Below are 14608 nucleotides of genomic sequence, written 5' to 3'. Positions count from 1 at the left end.
ATTAATTGTTAGATTGACACAAAAGTTGAGAAACTGAGTTTATAGGTTATGTCATACTATTGACAAATGTTGATAGTGTTAAGTAAATTATTAGTTTAAATCACTCTGCAATCAATCGTAATTCAGTCGATTGAGAAGAAACAGCGCGTATTGCTAGTCAAACATTTAAAATAACAAATTATAACCTCTAACCTGTCATAACAGTGCGACCAAACAAACGAACTAAACCGACCAATCACCACGCGCGGAGTTAGAATTTAACTGTGTTTAGCAAGAATTTCAAATTCCAATTTTAGTAAATGTTTTATTCAACTTTACCATTTACAATAACAAATTTTAATTAATTTCAAATTATGTACAATGTTTTAGTAAACAAAATATATTTCTATAGTTAAAATTTGTGCAATTCTTATTTTCATTCAATTCCTTGTTCCTATTGTGCAATTTAATAATATTCATATCAATAAATATTCTACCGAGAAAAAGACGTTGTCACGTAAAATCTTCGCCCGTAAAACCGACTTTACAGGCAACCATAATTTTTTTACGAGCCCTGCATATAACCATGCTAGAAGTCAAGGTTTAAAATAAATGAAGAATAAGTATGGGATGAATTTTTAAAACTTAGCTCAAATTCTTCAGTCAAACGATCTATACATTTTTTAAGAATTACTAGTTTTTTGAGATAAATTAAGAAATTTATGTAAAACAAAATAACTCTCTGCAGACTGTTAAAATAAATGTAACGTGAAAACGGTGCTTCATCCAAGGAAGCCTGATGGACTCTTAGCAAGAAGTTATCCTAGATTCTTACAAGTCCCCTACGTCAAGAATCAAATGGTATATTGAGGCGGCATGGGATTTCCCGAAGCCTATTAGCCTAGAGCTAACAATTAGAGACTTTTTTTGTAAGGATTTATGTATAAACACAAAGTCTGCTTTTATCAATCCAGAAGAAAAAATGTGCGTGTATGCTGTTTGTTTGTCTGTGACTTAGTCGAAGTCAGTTCGTTCTCCTTTCAACTAATTGATAGTTTATTACGTGTGTTTAAAAAGAGGAGGATAATAAATTATTTTTAGTTAAAAAGTTAATAATTTTTAAGTTATTATTTTTGTGACTATTTTGAGAGAACTCAACTCTTAATAAAAAATTTCCTGACACCCTAGTCCGTGGTAGCCTACTATAGTACTTCTCGATGAGACACCAAAGAAAGCTTGTTGGATGGAGATATGGTGTTTTTATTGGTTCTTGTGTAGCATTTCTAGGTTTAGCGGTTTATCCGGTTATAATTTCACCTATGATCAACCCAGATTATTATAGTAAGTTAATTCTTCAACAGCTTTGCATTATCCATGTCTTATTTAGAAGTTTGTTTGGAATGTGTTACCGATGTGCCCTAGGTCTATCAAAGATTTGGGTATATTTTATTTTAATTTGGTGCTTTGTATTCTGATCAGGAATATAAAAGTAATTCTGTGGAGGGAGATTATTGTTGGTACATATGCAACAAAACAGTAGGTACTTCATAACATAACCTAAAAACTGGGCTATCTCTTCTAAGCCTTTAGGGAGAATGGGATAATATTTACAATAAATGTCTGCTTTTACACTTCACAATATTTGTTGGTTTTTCGGTATTTATTTACAATACCGTGACCATGAAAAATGGACTTTTTTCATGGGTTGGGCATTTATAGCCAAGTATTATTATCACAGGTGCATATAAACTGGGGGGAAAGTATATCATTGTATTATATTGATGCCTTTCGGCCATTATTGCATTAAGGATGGAAAATAACCGACAAAATTTTGTCGAACAACACTTGGAGGGTTAAGGATCAGGGGCATCACGTGATCTGGGATTCGACTTTTGCAAGCTCGAGTTAATTTTTTTTCTAAAAGAGCAAGCAGTGCGCAGCACTGCGCAGCGGGCAGGCATCGTTGACAGGATTAACGTCATCATTTCAGTAAAATTGCCAGAGGTACTGTCAAAAACAGAGTTTTCAGAGGATTTCAAAAAATCGTAACTCCTTTGATTTTCGTTGCCGACGAATTTTTTCTTCACTATTGTTTTCAGGAAAAATTGTAGTTTTCAGGAAAAAAAAATTAACATACCTTTCCATGGTCACGATTTTGTAAATTGATACCGGTTTTTCATAAGGGAAATGCTTAAAAACTAAATAAAGAAACAACAACAGTTCAATTTTGGAATAGCCGATTTTTGAAAATCTTGTGAAAGGTATTATGGTTCTGCAGCAGCACCTTTGGTCCTGTCCCACACCGATTGTGGTTAACTAAAAACATTGAGATAGTACAATCAGTAAAATATAAATTTCCACTTCCCGTCCAAACCGTGAAATTTCATTCACCGTGAAAACACCTTAAATAAGCCTTGAATATAATACACAAACCGTGAAAATTTCTACAACTTGCTATTACATAAATTGAACACAAGTCATCATTGTGACTGTCGTAAGGCCTAGTTCACATGTGAGCGGGAATTGCGGATTCCTAATCATGGCAATTTGTGGTGATCAGTCTTGGCACAATTTACTAGTGTACCAAATTAAATGGAGTGGTTTACTTGACCATTGCAGGAGTTGGTTGACAGCTGAGTGTAGGAGCGACAATCGTAAACAACCGCTACTACTACTAGATTGCAGCCGATATCTGTGTGTCGCAGCCCTGGAGTCATAGTAGTGTTTGGAGGAGCATTGAACGGTTTACACTGGCTACTAGTTGTCACAGCGATCGCCGAACCTCGTGGGCATGCCAATCTTTCTCCAAATATGAATCTCTGTGGATTTGGTTTTAGAGGAGTCCATACATGCTCAATAACGTATAAACATTAGCCTACTATGATGTTAATATTTTATCATTTTTATTTGTTTGTTTTGTCATTTAAAATCAGATAGATCATCTTAGAAAAATATTTATAAATAATTTTACCTGAAATTTTGTTATCCTTATTTATTGTACGATTATAGTACTTTTTAAGTAGATTTTCTTACCTATGCTAGTAGTTAAATTTCGCGTCATAAAATGTTTGTTTAAAAATATTACTGAAATATAAACTTCTTGCTTTATTCTAACTTAACATATACATAAGTAAATTAATTAAAAAAAAATCCAACAACTTTTTTTGATAGACTAAAAGAGTAAATTAATTTCTACATTTAATACGATTTAGATAGTATATGCTATAAATATATGTGATAATAAATTTTATGGATATTAAAATATGTGGGATAGGAAAGGACATGATGTTTAGCCTACAGGAATAATCAGTCATCAGCTATGAGCCCTACCTTTTTGGTTTTTATAAATATTTGGAGTTTTAACATTCACCCTTATACATTTTTAGTACAAATTTAATAGGATTATGAGAGAATTGATACTTACTCTACTTGACTGTGGGAGTAATTAATTTACTATTTTCAGTTTTAAAAACATGTACATTTTTGTATTTAATAGTTATTTTTCACATTTTAGTGTTGTGTTATCAGTTATGATATCTAACATTATGCTTTATAAAAGTAATATAAAAACGAATAATTGTCATGTCCAAGATGGTTGGATTGTTCATAGAACTAATTTATTATATAAACAGTTTTACTTGGAACACACCGGCATTCATATTACACCTGCTACTAGCGATCGACTGGTAGCTCCTCTGATTCCTTCCAATGCTCGCACTTATGTACTGCTGTACTTATGTAGCTTCTGTTGGCTGCTTTCCTGTAGTGGTGAGAGCTTGTTTGTGATTGTCGTGCCTCCAAGTTGTGATCGGCCAACTCTGGCTCGCTCGTGTAAACTGCCCCATATTGAGATTGAATACACTACTTAGGCAGATTTTAGAATACACTACTCTTCATTGTTGCTGTTTCATCAAGACACTACTACTAATGAGGTGAGGAAGGGGAACCTGAATTGCAGTAGAACAATGAAACTGTTTTGGCAGTCTAAAAGGGTCCTGCGATATCGCTACCACAGCTAACAGCTTTTATCTGCATTCCGTTGGTACTTTGTGGCCTGTGTGAGACCACTCTAAATCGCTCCAGGACTGATTGCAGTAAGTTGCCGTGATTATGCTTGCGCAATTCTCGCTCCTACTTCTAGTCGATTAATAGTAAGAGCTCTGTTATGATAAAGCAGCAAATTTTAATCTCTTTCATTGGACGAATACCGCCCCTTGCTGCATGTTACGTAGGCCAAGACCTAAAATCAATTCCCATTTTGTAACTGCATCCGTCCATTTCTGCACAAATCATCAACATTGTTACTGAGATAAGGAAAAGTTTTAAATAGTTTCCACCATTTTGCTGTGTCTGAAAAATGAAACACACCTGTATTCAAGCTGAGTTTACGATGTGAGAACTGGCAACAGACGCCAAAGTGCCGAGGCCTAGGCCACTGAACGCGCTTGTGACACACTTTAGCGCTAGATACTGAAATCCAGGAAGATGAAGATTTTCTCGACAACATTATCACTGGAGATTAATCTTTGGTGTTCTAGTTCAACCCGGAAATGAAACATTAAAGTTCAGAATAGCCTATGCAGGAGTCTCCGAGTCCGAAAAAAGCTCGATGTCAAGATACAAAATCATAACCATGCTGATTGTTATTTTTTTTATCAATGAGACATTGTTCACAAGGAATTTGTGCTTAGTGGAACGACTGTAAATACTGCACTTTAAGTGCAAGTACTGACACGCCTGTGAAATCTCGTAACACGCGTTGTGACCAGGCATTGCGAAGAATTATAAACTTCACCATGACAATGTGCTGTACCGTTATTATAGTACATATATTGAATTTGTATGGAGCTAATACTTTATAAATTAGAACAACTTTTCGGAAATACTTGATTTATTCCGAAATTTAATTTCACCAAAAGGTTAACAAAGTTTACAAACTTGTGATTCGATTTTCTTCAAAATGTCACTCAATCGAACAAATCTAATTAAGAGTCTGATAAAAAGGAATTAAAATTTAAATTAAACTAAAAATGTATACTTCTCCAAAAATGGTTTAAATTAACAAAACAAAATAAAAAGTTCTCTTCTCAAAATACTCAAAATTAATATAACACAAAACTTGATATTTACTTTATCACCAAAATTTAATTCACAATACTTCAAATAAATTGAATTAAATTTTCAGACTCTGAAATATGGGAAACTTTAGAAATTTTAATTACAGTATTATAAAAATAAAAGATATTAACTATACGCTGGTACGGGACTTACTACTTTGAAGATTACGGAGGCAGATCGGAAACTAAAACGCACTAAAGAAATTAAATACTTGAAATTGAATTTACACGCGATAAAATAATTACTCTAAATCCCAACTATAGGGTTAGAGAAAGAACTTCAGCTTCTTAACTGGACCGGTACACCTTCTCGTGGAAACTCCAAGACTCGACTGACTCCCTCTCTCTCTCCAGCGAGCCGGATCGGAACGTATCACCGTAGCTCGATCAGCTGATTGACCGGTCTAACTGAACAAACAATGTCCACGCACCGCGTCTAGTTAACAAGAGCCTACTTCCTACTGCGATTCAGCATAAATAATTAGAACTATGGTACAGTGCTGTGCAATAGTGTGATTGATGTGCGCCACCTACTGGCAAAATTCGGTGTGTTAACATTGTCTCAACCTCCCTATAGTTCACACAGTCCAGACCTGACTATAGAAAAATGACAAATCTATCACTACATTATGTATGTCCTGCAAGAGCAGGAAGTCATAACTTGTTTTTTACATCTACGAGAACCAGTTCAGAAGCCCTGCGTTAATCCTAAGTTAAAGTTATTCCAACGGTCCGAGATAGTAAACAGACAAACCTAATATAATACACCAATTTTTCCAAACTAGTTATATATGAATTATAAATTATTAAAACAAACTCATGCTTTCACTGTAGCATGATTGTGATATTGTTTTTAATCAATCAGCATTGGACATTTTTTGGTCCTGCCTTATTGTTACTTTATTTTTCTGTATTCATTTACAAAATCAGTACAATTGATAAGGATTGGTGTTACGAGTTATGATCTAGAAACTGAGCAAGTATCAAATCAGTAAAAGACTCGCAACTCTCCCAGACCAAGATGAATGTGAAGAAGATGATCGTTGTTTTTTTCTTCTCCTTGGAATTGTGTATCAGAAATTTGTCCTCTTTGGCCAGACTCAGGACTTATATTTGGAAGTCGATAAGAGGATATATGAAGGAAATGCCCGGAACTTTGGTGATTAGATGAGTGCTTCCGTCATCACGATAACACTCCCTTATACATGTAGCATTACAAGTGACCTATTATTTTGCTTCATAGGGATGTCCTGTCTCTCTCCAAACTTCTCTATTCATCAGATAATAGATTGAGCTATGTGCAACTTTTTACTGTTTCTGAGAATGAAAAGAAATCTTAAAATGAAGAATGAAGACATTTCTTAACCCTTTAAGTGCCGCGGCGTTTTGCTATATGTTATGCATAAAATGCAGAGCGAAAATGCCTGATTTTGCAAGGGTCTGGTTAAAAATTCATAAACAAATTATTTATTGGTATAGTGCCCTGGGTTTTTGTTTTTTTTGTAGATAAATATCATAATAAATATTATAATATAACACATTGATTTGTTATTTAACGTTTTTATACCAATAAGAAAAATTAACAAAAACTTTTTGAGCAAAAATATTTTGTTTTTTATTTTGACACAACGTAGTGTTATTGATATATTTTATTTTTTTTACTTTCAGTCATGCTATCTTATACTCCATTTAATTCTTTACAAAAAGACATATAAAAACTGTTTTTATACTTATAAATAAAGTTTGGAAAATAAATATGAAAATATGAACCGCTACAAAACTAGAAAGTTTCTAATCTTGTTCTTGTTAATCTCCCACTGGTAGCGCAATTGCGCCATGGTCGTCATGTCATATAGTGTCTATTCTTCAATAAAATATTCCTCTAGGGTATTAATAGGGTCTTTGGATTAAGCATTCCTTCAAGGCTGTCTTGAATTTTGAAATATCTTCAATTACTTTAATTTCAGCTATTCAGGGATTCTATTATATATTTTCCCAAACATGAATCTTGGGCCACTTCTTGCTAGGCTGGATGTTACTTGGCTGACATAAACGTTCTTCTTTTGTCTTGTAGCATATTGATGTACTTGGTCATTTTTTATAAATATTTCAGGCTTCCTCCTTACCATTATTGCGGATTCAAGAATATAGATGGCTGGCAATGTTAGCACCTTTAACTGTACAAAGAGTGCCCTACAGTGAGCTAGATAGGGTACTTTGTAGATAGTCCTTATGATGTGTTTCTGGATAAAAAAAATTCGTTGCGCCATTAAACTATTTCCCCAGAAGATAATGCCATAGCTGATGATACTGTGAAAGCATCCAAAGTACACCTTCAAAAGCACATCCTCGTCCATAATTGACTGGAGCCTTCGCACCATGTAACATACTGCAGTAAGCCTCGCTGATATGGATTCTATGTGTTGTTGCCACCTTAGGTCACTGCTTATGGTTAAGCCAAGATATTTCACGCTTTCATCTACTGCTATGCTCGCTCCCTCAAGCCGTAGTAAAGGGGCACTATCTGGTTTTTTCCTGTTGTAAAACATTAGAGCCTTAGTTTTGCCTTTATTTAGCAGTAGCTTATTTTCCTTACACCATTTGCTCATTTCATTAAGACCTTCCTGTGCTCTGCATCTTAGTAAATCCTTGTTCAGGTCTTCAAAACAGTGACAAACATCATCAGCAAATAGGCAGACCTTACCTTCTGTTATTGATTGTGGTAAATCATTCACATAGAGCAGAAACAGTACGGGGCCCAAATTTGAACCTTGAGGAACACCTGTGTTAATAGGGGGAGAAACCTCTGAATGGTAGTGTCCAGTTAGACCATCTGTTCCTGAATATCATTTTTCTGTCCTTCTAGTAGCTATGGATCCACTTCAATAGCCTGCCTCTTATCCCGATAGCTAACAGCTTCTTGAGAAGTACATAATGTGATAGTAGATCAAAAGCCTTTGTCATATCATAAAATATACACAACTGTTCACCCACTAAATCAAGATTCTCATATAAATCAATTAACAAATCCAATATTGCATCTGTTGTGGTACATTTCCTGAAACCATACTGGTGGTTGTTCAAAATTTGATTTTTCTCCAAGTAAGGGATTAATCTTTTCAGAAAGATGATCTCAATTATTTTAGAGAATACACTTTGAGCAGCTACTGGCCTATATTGCTTAACTTGATCTCTTTCATTGCACTTGTGTATAGGCACAACCTTGGAGGTTTTAATTTCATTTGGGAAGTATCCATCTTCAAAAGACTTATTAATGATAATAGTGAGTGGCTTTGCAATAATATCTGTACATACTTTTAATATGCTACATGGAATTTCATCCACACCAGCACTACGCTTCGAACTAACTTTAAGTATAGTTTCCTTAACTTCTTCCTCATCTGTAGGCCACAAGATAAATTCATCAGATGACTCATGTTGGTGGTCTGAATTTTGATTCACATCAGCTTGCACCGTTGGTCCGGTTAGTTTTAAAATTTCACTTACAAAATAATTGTTAAAAACAGTTGCTACATTGCTTGGGTGAGAAATGAGCTCGTCCTTATCCTTTAAATAAATATTAAAACTATTTACATTTTCATCACATGTTAAGTGTTTAACGATGTCCCAAAACTCTTTGCAAATATTTTTTGCATTGCTTATCTTCAACCTGTAAAATTGTTTTTTAACTTGACATAGTAAGTTGGCATGTTGGCTTTTAGCTCTTGCGTATTGTAACTTAACAATGTGACTAGAATTATCTCTAGTGTGCCAATACAGATCCTTTAGATTTGTCTGGGATATAATAACTTCTTCATCGACCCAGTTAACATGTGACTCGTCCTTAATACTAAAAATCATCTTAGGAAAACAAATATCAAATATGTACAAGAAAGTTGAATAAAACTCATAAAACAATTTATCTACGTTTTGTTGTAGATCAATATGGTCTAGGTTTACCAGCCAATTCTGGGTCGTCAGTAAATATTCAAACAGTGCCAAGTTTGATTTATTTATTTTCCTTTTTTTGATTCTCCTCTTTATAATATTATTTGTACCTATGTTCATTTTGAAGGATAAAAAACTATGATCTGATAACAACTGTGGTAAAGTTACAGTACAGTATGAGTTTGATTGTAAATCAGTTATGAAATAATCTAGTTGACGTGTCTATGGGCGAAACACAAATAAAAGAGTGGTTTAGGCGGTTTAAAAATGGCCGCATATCAGTGGAGAGTGATGACCGATCTGGCAGGCCTTCAACGGCCAGAAACGCTGAAAATGTTGAACGTGTTCGTGCAGCAATTAATGAAAACCGTCGATTGACTGTCCGAGAGCTGGAAGAAGATTTAGGAATACCAAAATCGTCAGTTTGTAACATTTTACACGAAGATTTAAAAATGAACCGTGTTTCGGCAAAATTTGTTCCTCGGCTGCTGACAGAAGACCAAAAGAACTGTCGGTTTGAAATCGCACAGGACAATCTGGATTTGATAAAAAGTGACCCAGGGCTATTTAAAAAAGTTATTACTGGTGATGAGTCATGGGTTTATGGCTACGACCCTGAAACGAAGGCTCAATCTTTGAGACAAAATGTCAATAAAAAATAACATTAGTTTTTTATTGGTTTTTTCATGTGACAGGCAATCCAATTTGCTTCTCAGCGGTATTCAATCAATACATTTACGCATTCCTACACATTCACAGCATTTTTGTGGCTTATAACGTACACAATAAACTAAAATAAGATTGTACGGCTATTCCAGTATGCTGTGTTTCATATTAATCTGATGGCATATGAACAGACATATTCCGTGCTGTAAAGGCTAATAAGTGAAAGTACAGAGTTTTAATTTATATATATGAAACCTCTACCTAGAAATTCTGCTCTGGTTAGTGTGAAATACTCATTCATTATTTGAAATAAGTTACTTGATTATGGCAGAAATTAGAATTGATTAAGAGTCAGCTATAGTGAAACCTTGAGTTGTATTACATAATAACAATGTTATCTACAAACATTTTTACTTCCTTATTTTTTGTGTTGACTTATGGGAAATGTCTCATTTTAAAGATATGTTTAACTCACTTCTGCCTGTAGAGTATTATGATCATTATGATTACAAAACCGTTAATAAATCATACATAGGTGTTCTATATAGGTATCAATAAGGGATAGTGTAGGTTAACTGTTGTCATGTACTATTATAATACATCTGCCTTTAGAGTGCTGTGATCCATTTAACTACTAACAGTTAATATAGCATGCTAGTAGTTTTATGTAGGTTGAAGTAGAATAGTGTGGTTAATACACATCCTAATGTTTTTTTTTTTTTATTGATTTTGCAATATTTGTACTTTTTCCATATTTAAACAAAGTATTTTCTGAATAAAAAATCGAGAATTCAAACCAAAAGGACGCCTATTAGTGATTTTTGTTTAAATAATAGCTTAAATTTAGTCCTAGTATTTAAAAAAAAACAACACTTTTCATAATCCTAAAATTAAAAATAAGAGCGTAAAATTGTTAAATCTTTTTGTTATAGGCTTAAAATTAAGAGGGCCACTTGTAACATGGTTTTAAGACAGCTTTTTTGTTTGTGTCTTATATTACAATATTTTAATTTAGGTTTTGTTTGTTTTACAGAACAAGTACAAGCCATTGGTAGAAAGGATATTAAACAAGAAAATGTACAACCTGGAAGTAAGATGTTTATTTATCATTTGTTAGTTTTAGTTATTTAAAGATTTAAGCTTTATAATCGGTCTTCATGGCTATGGTGCTTATATTGTATAATGTTTGATGAAATTTTAAAGACCACCGACCACCTTTCATTTATAAAACAATGTTGCCTTTTGTTTTTATTTTCATTTGTTGTATAACAAACAGCCTCTTGTACAGAAAGATACTATTGAAAGACCAGTGAGGCAGAACCATGAACTCTTAAAGCAAATACTTTCTGATTCAACTGTATGATATTTCTATTGAGCCTCAAGGAATGGAGTCAGAGAACCAAGCAGTTTCTTTGAGGTAACGTAAGAAAGGAATATATTTAAAGATTTCTTTTTGAATTTAATCAAATTAATAATTACACATATATTTATTTGATATTTGTTACTGGCACTACCGTACTCTACAATGGGAATAGGCATATAATACAGTGTGATAGCAATTCGCAATACTATTGACTCATCATAATATTACATGTTTAATCAATTTTATTAAGACTTCACAATTTTGATTAACTCTGTGTACCATAATGTGACATGTTCAATAAATGTTATTAAAACCTCATAATTTTTATTTCTAATAACTCTGTCTACCTTGTTATTAAATCCTCACAGTTTACTATTTTTATTAACTCTGTATACAGTACTAATTATCAAATTAGTAAAAATCTATGATATTTCTCTAAAAGCTTCAGATGAAATACAAGTATTTGTATAAAGTTTACCAATTTGTTAACTTCTACTTATTTACTTTAGATTGAAATGTTTAACTCTTTTCTTGTATCTTTAAATACAGTTGAACAGAACCCTAAGATCATATTTAAAAAATGCTTTTATTCAAATTATTTAACTATTTCTCTTATGCAAATTACATAACTATTTCTCTTAGTGCATGAATGCATTTGTAAAATTTTCTTGTATTTGATCTCATAGTTTCTGATCACTTCACAAACCTCAATCAGTAATATTGTCTCTTTTAATTTAGAATCCTGATTGTAAGCCAAATTTTAAGTAATTGGTATTGACCATTTTGACCAATGCTAATTTAATTATTAGCTAAAATATATTTATAGAAACCAGGTTATGAAAACCTGAAAACAAACAGTAAATACGTATATAGGACATGGAAAATACATCTGCAACCATACTTTTCTCACAGTTAAAATTACAAATGTTATCATTGATTGGAATAACTACAAACTATTAATGGTATAATTTGATAGTTTGGAAATCTTTATGCAATATCCAATATCAAGTATACAGGTGACATCAGAATGGGTTTTTTTCTCACCTGGTGATTAATGATTCATTGTAGTTCATACATAACAATACATTGGTTTAATTTAAAACTTCTCATTGTTCTTATCATTATGAATGAGATAGTCAATATTAAATTAGCAAATACAATTTATACTTATTGGTATATTTTAAAATAATAAACAATAGTTATGAAAATTCACTGACAACTTATTTAGCGCACCCTTAGAAATGGTATAAAAGTTTGACTGATATTGAAATTTGAAGCACTTAAAACAGTGTTTCTCAAACTTTACAGACTCAAGACTCCCTTTAGTTTTGTACTACTTTACACCCTACCCCCTCTTAACTCTCTTTTACTTAACCCCCGACCCACGCCCATCCGATCACCTTAATTGGGATAATGAAGAAAAACAATAAAGTATTGTTACTTTGTAATTTGTATAACAATTAATTCACATTTGTAACATATTTACCTGTATGCATATTATTTTAAAACAGCCATCGTAAAGACGTTAAATTAAAAAAGGTTTTTAATAAATTGTATAAATTTGAGTAATATCCACTGTTACTGGTTTTATTTGTTCAAAAGATATTGCCTTTTTAGGAGAGTTTTTAATGTAGTTGATTGCACCTATCACAATCTAAAGTATATGATGCAAGTATTTCAGATTGCACTTTTCGCTTTTGTCCGATCGAGAGCTTGAAACTCCTTTTTATAACCTCCAATTCAACTGCCACCACCAGAACATATTCAACACTTTTGTCTATTCAATTTAGACTCATAAAGTTACCAAAAATATTAATTAGATCTTGGCCTGTAGTACACCCTTTGATTTGTTTACATAATTAAATACTTCAGCATAGATATAAATGTTAATAAATCTGACATAGCATATCAAATTGGTGTTTTTTATACTGTTTGTAATTTTGCCCAACTAAAATGCAAAACTCCTTACATTTTAGAATAAAAGCCTTGATTGTGAAACCTTCAGAAGATTTTTATAATCAAGGATATAAGTAAAAGTAACTGAACGCTAATGTTTTATGCCATTTCGTCTATCCTACGACTGATTGTACTGTTTAACAAGTTTATTCTGTCGCTCAACCATAGTGCCCCTGGCAGGATTTTGCGTTGTGGTTCATACTTTACGAAGCACTGACTTAAATTTTAGAACATGTAACCAAAGGGAAAGTTTGAATACCAGGAAATTTTCATTTTTAGATACCAAAAAAATCATGATGGCAGATCTTTTTTTATCTATTCGGTCTTTTCTTCCAAGATCAATAGTGGCCAAACTTTAAGATGTTGGCTCAAAATTTGACACAAAAAATTTAAATAGAGGAATTAAATATTTACAAAAATTCCCTTATTGTTCCATCTTAGCAGTTAGTAGCCTCAAAGTTGTAACTTTTGTAAAACATGGGCAATAGAAACTTTATAGCAAAACTGTTTAATAGAAGATAAATTGGCAGTATATGAACCACGTACAGTAATTATACGTAACCACAAAATGGTGTTGAAAAAAGTTTTTTTTTCTAACTCTTTATCTCAATAATTATAATGTGTAATTGAATAACATACTCTTACTACTTGTTATCAAGTGACTTGACGGTATGAAAAGTGGTAACACGCTTGATTTAGATATTTTTAAGATTCAGATGTACCACTTTACATTCTGTGGAAGTTGACTTTTGTGTTGTAGTTCCTGTGTTTGTGTTAAAAATAACCAAGGACACAAATGGCTTATGAGGGCTATCCAGAAAATAGATTAATTACATTTTGATATGAACAAAAAACAAAGTAAAAAAAGAAGTGTATTATATATATTTGAAAGTGACACTAAAATACTATTTTTCAACATAGTCACCATACATATTTAGGCACTTATCATAGTAGTGAAGTAATTTTGAATTTCAGCATTATAAAATTCTTATCTCCTGTAATGATTTGATCGAGCAGCGGGTCACCATCTGTTTTGATAGTGTCCAAAAATGTTAATGAAGCAGACAACACTGATTTTTATGGGTTTCTGTTAAGATTTTTGGTATCCATCTTACATACAAGCATTGCATTATATACAGACAAGGTAGAGTGAGAATCCTGAGCTGTACAAAAATATCCCTACAGTGATCAAGCCTACCAGCTCCAGCAATGATACGGATAGCCTTTTTCTGTAGTATAAATACCTCTTCGGCATGGGAGGCTCCACCCCATACAACAAGACCATAGGTAATATGTGATTGGAAAATACCAAAATAGGCAGTGCGGATCCCGTTCTGGTCCAATTCACCACATAAGCGTTTTAAGGCATAAATGCTTCTGCTAAGTTTAATTTTGAGACCAATTATGTGTTGATGCCAACATAATGTTGGATCAAGGGTTAAGCCCAAAAAAGTTGGATTTTCTGTGTGTTGTTCTGGTTTTTCTTTAAGGCCAAAAAAGGTTGTCACTGTTTTATTTGTATTTAATACCAATTCATTAGCAGTCAACCAATTTTGAATGAGATTTTGATTTGATTTAG

At 32.9% G+C, this 14608-nt stretch overlaps 1 protein-coding gene across 1 annotated transcript; it reads left to right on the top strand.

Annotated features, from left to right (window-relative positions):
• Positions 1 to 935: 935 nt before the first annotated feature.
• Positions 936 to 11377, top strand: LOC124357440 (small integral membrane protein 20). The gene is made up of 3 exons (XM_046809250.1): positions 936 to 1320; positions 10744 to 10800; positions 10999 to 11377. Exons 1-3 carry the CDS (start codon positions 1197 to 1199, stop codon positions 11010 to 11012), a joined length of 195 nt encoding a protein of 64 aa, XP_046665206.1. The 5' UTR covers positions 936 to 1196; the 3' UTR covers positions 11013 to 11377.
• The last annotated feature ends 3231 nt before the right edge of the window (positions 11378 to 14608 follow it).

This window comes from Homalodisca vitripennis, chromosome 3, assembly GCF_021130785.1.
Source record: "Homalodisca vitripennis isolate AUS2020 chromosome 3, UT_GWSS_2.1, whole genome shotgun sequence".
Taxonomy (NCBI): domain Eukaryota; kingdom Metazoa; phylum Arthropoda; class Insecta; order Hemiptera; family Cicadellidae; genus Homalodisca; species Homalodisca vitripennis.
Note: the sequence above shows the minus strand (reverse complement) of the source record. Positions and strands in the feature narration are given on the sequence as shown.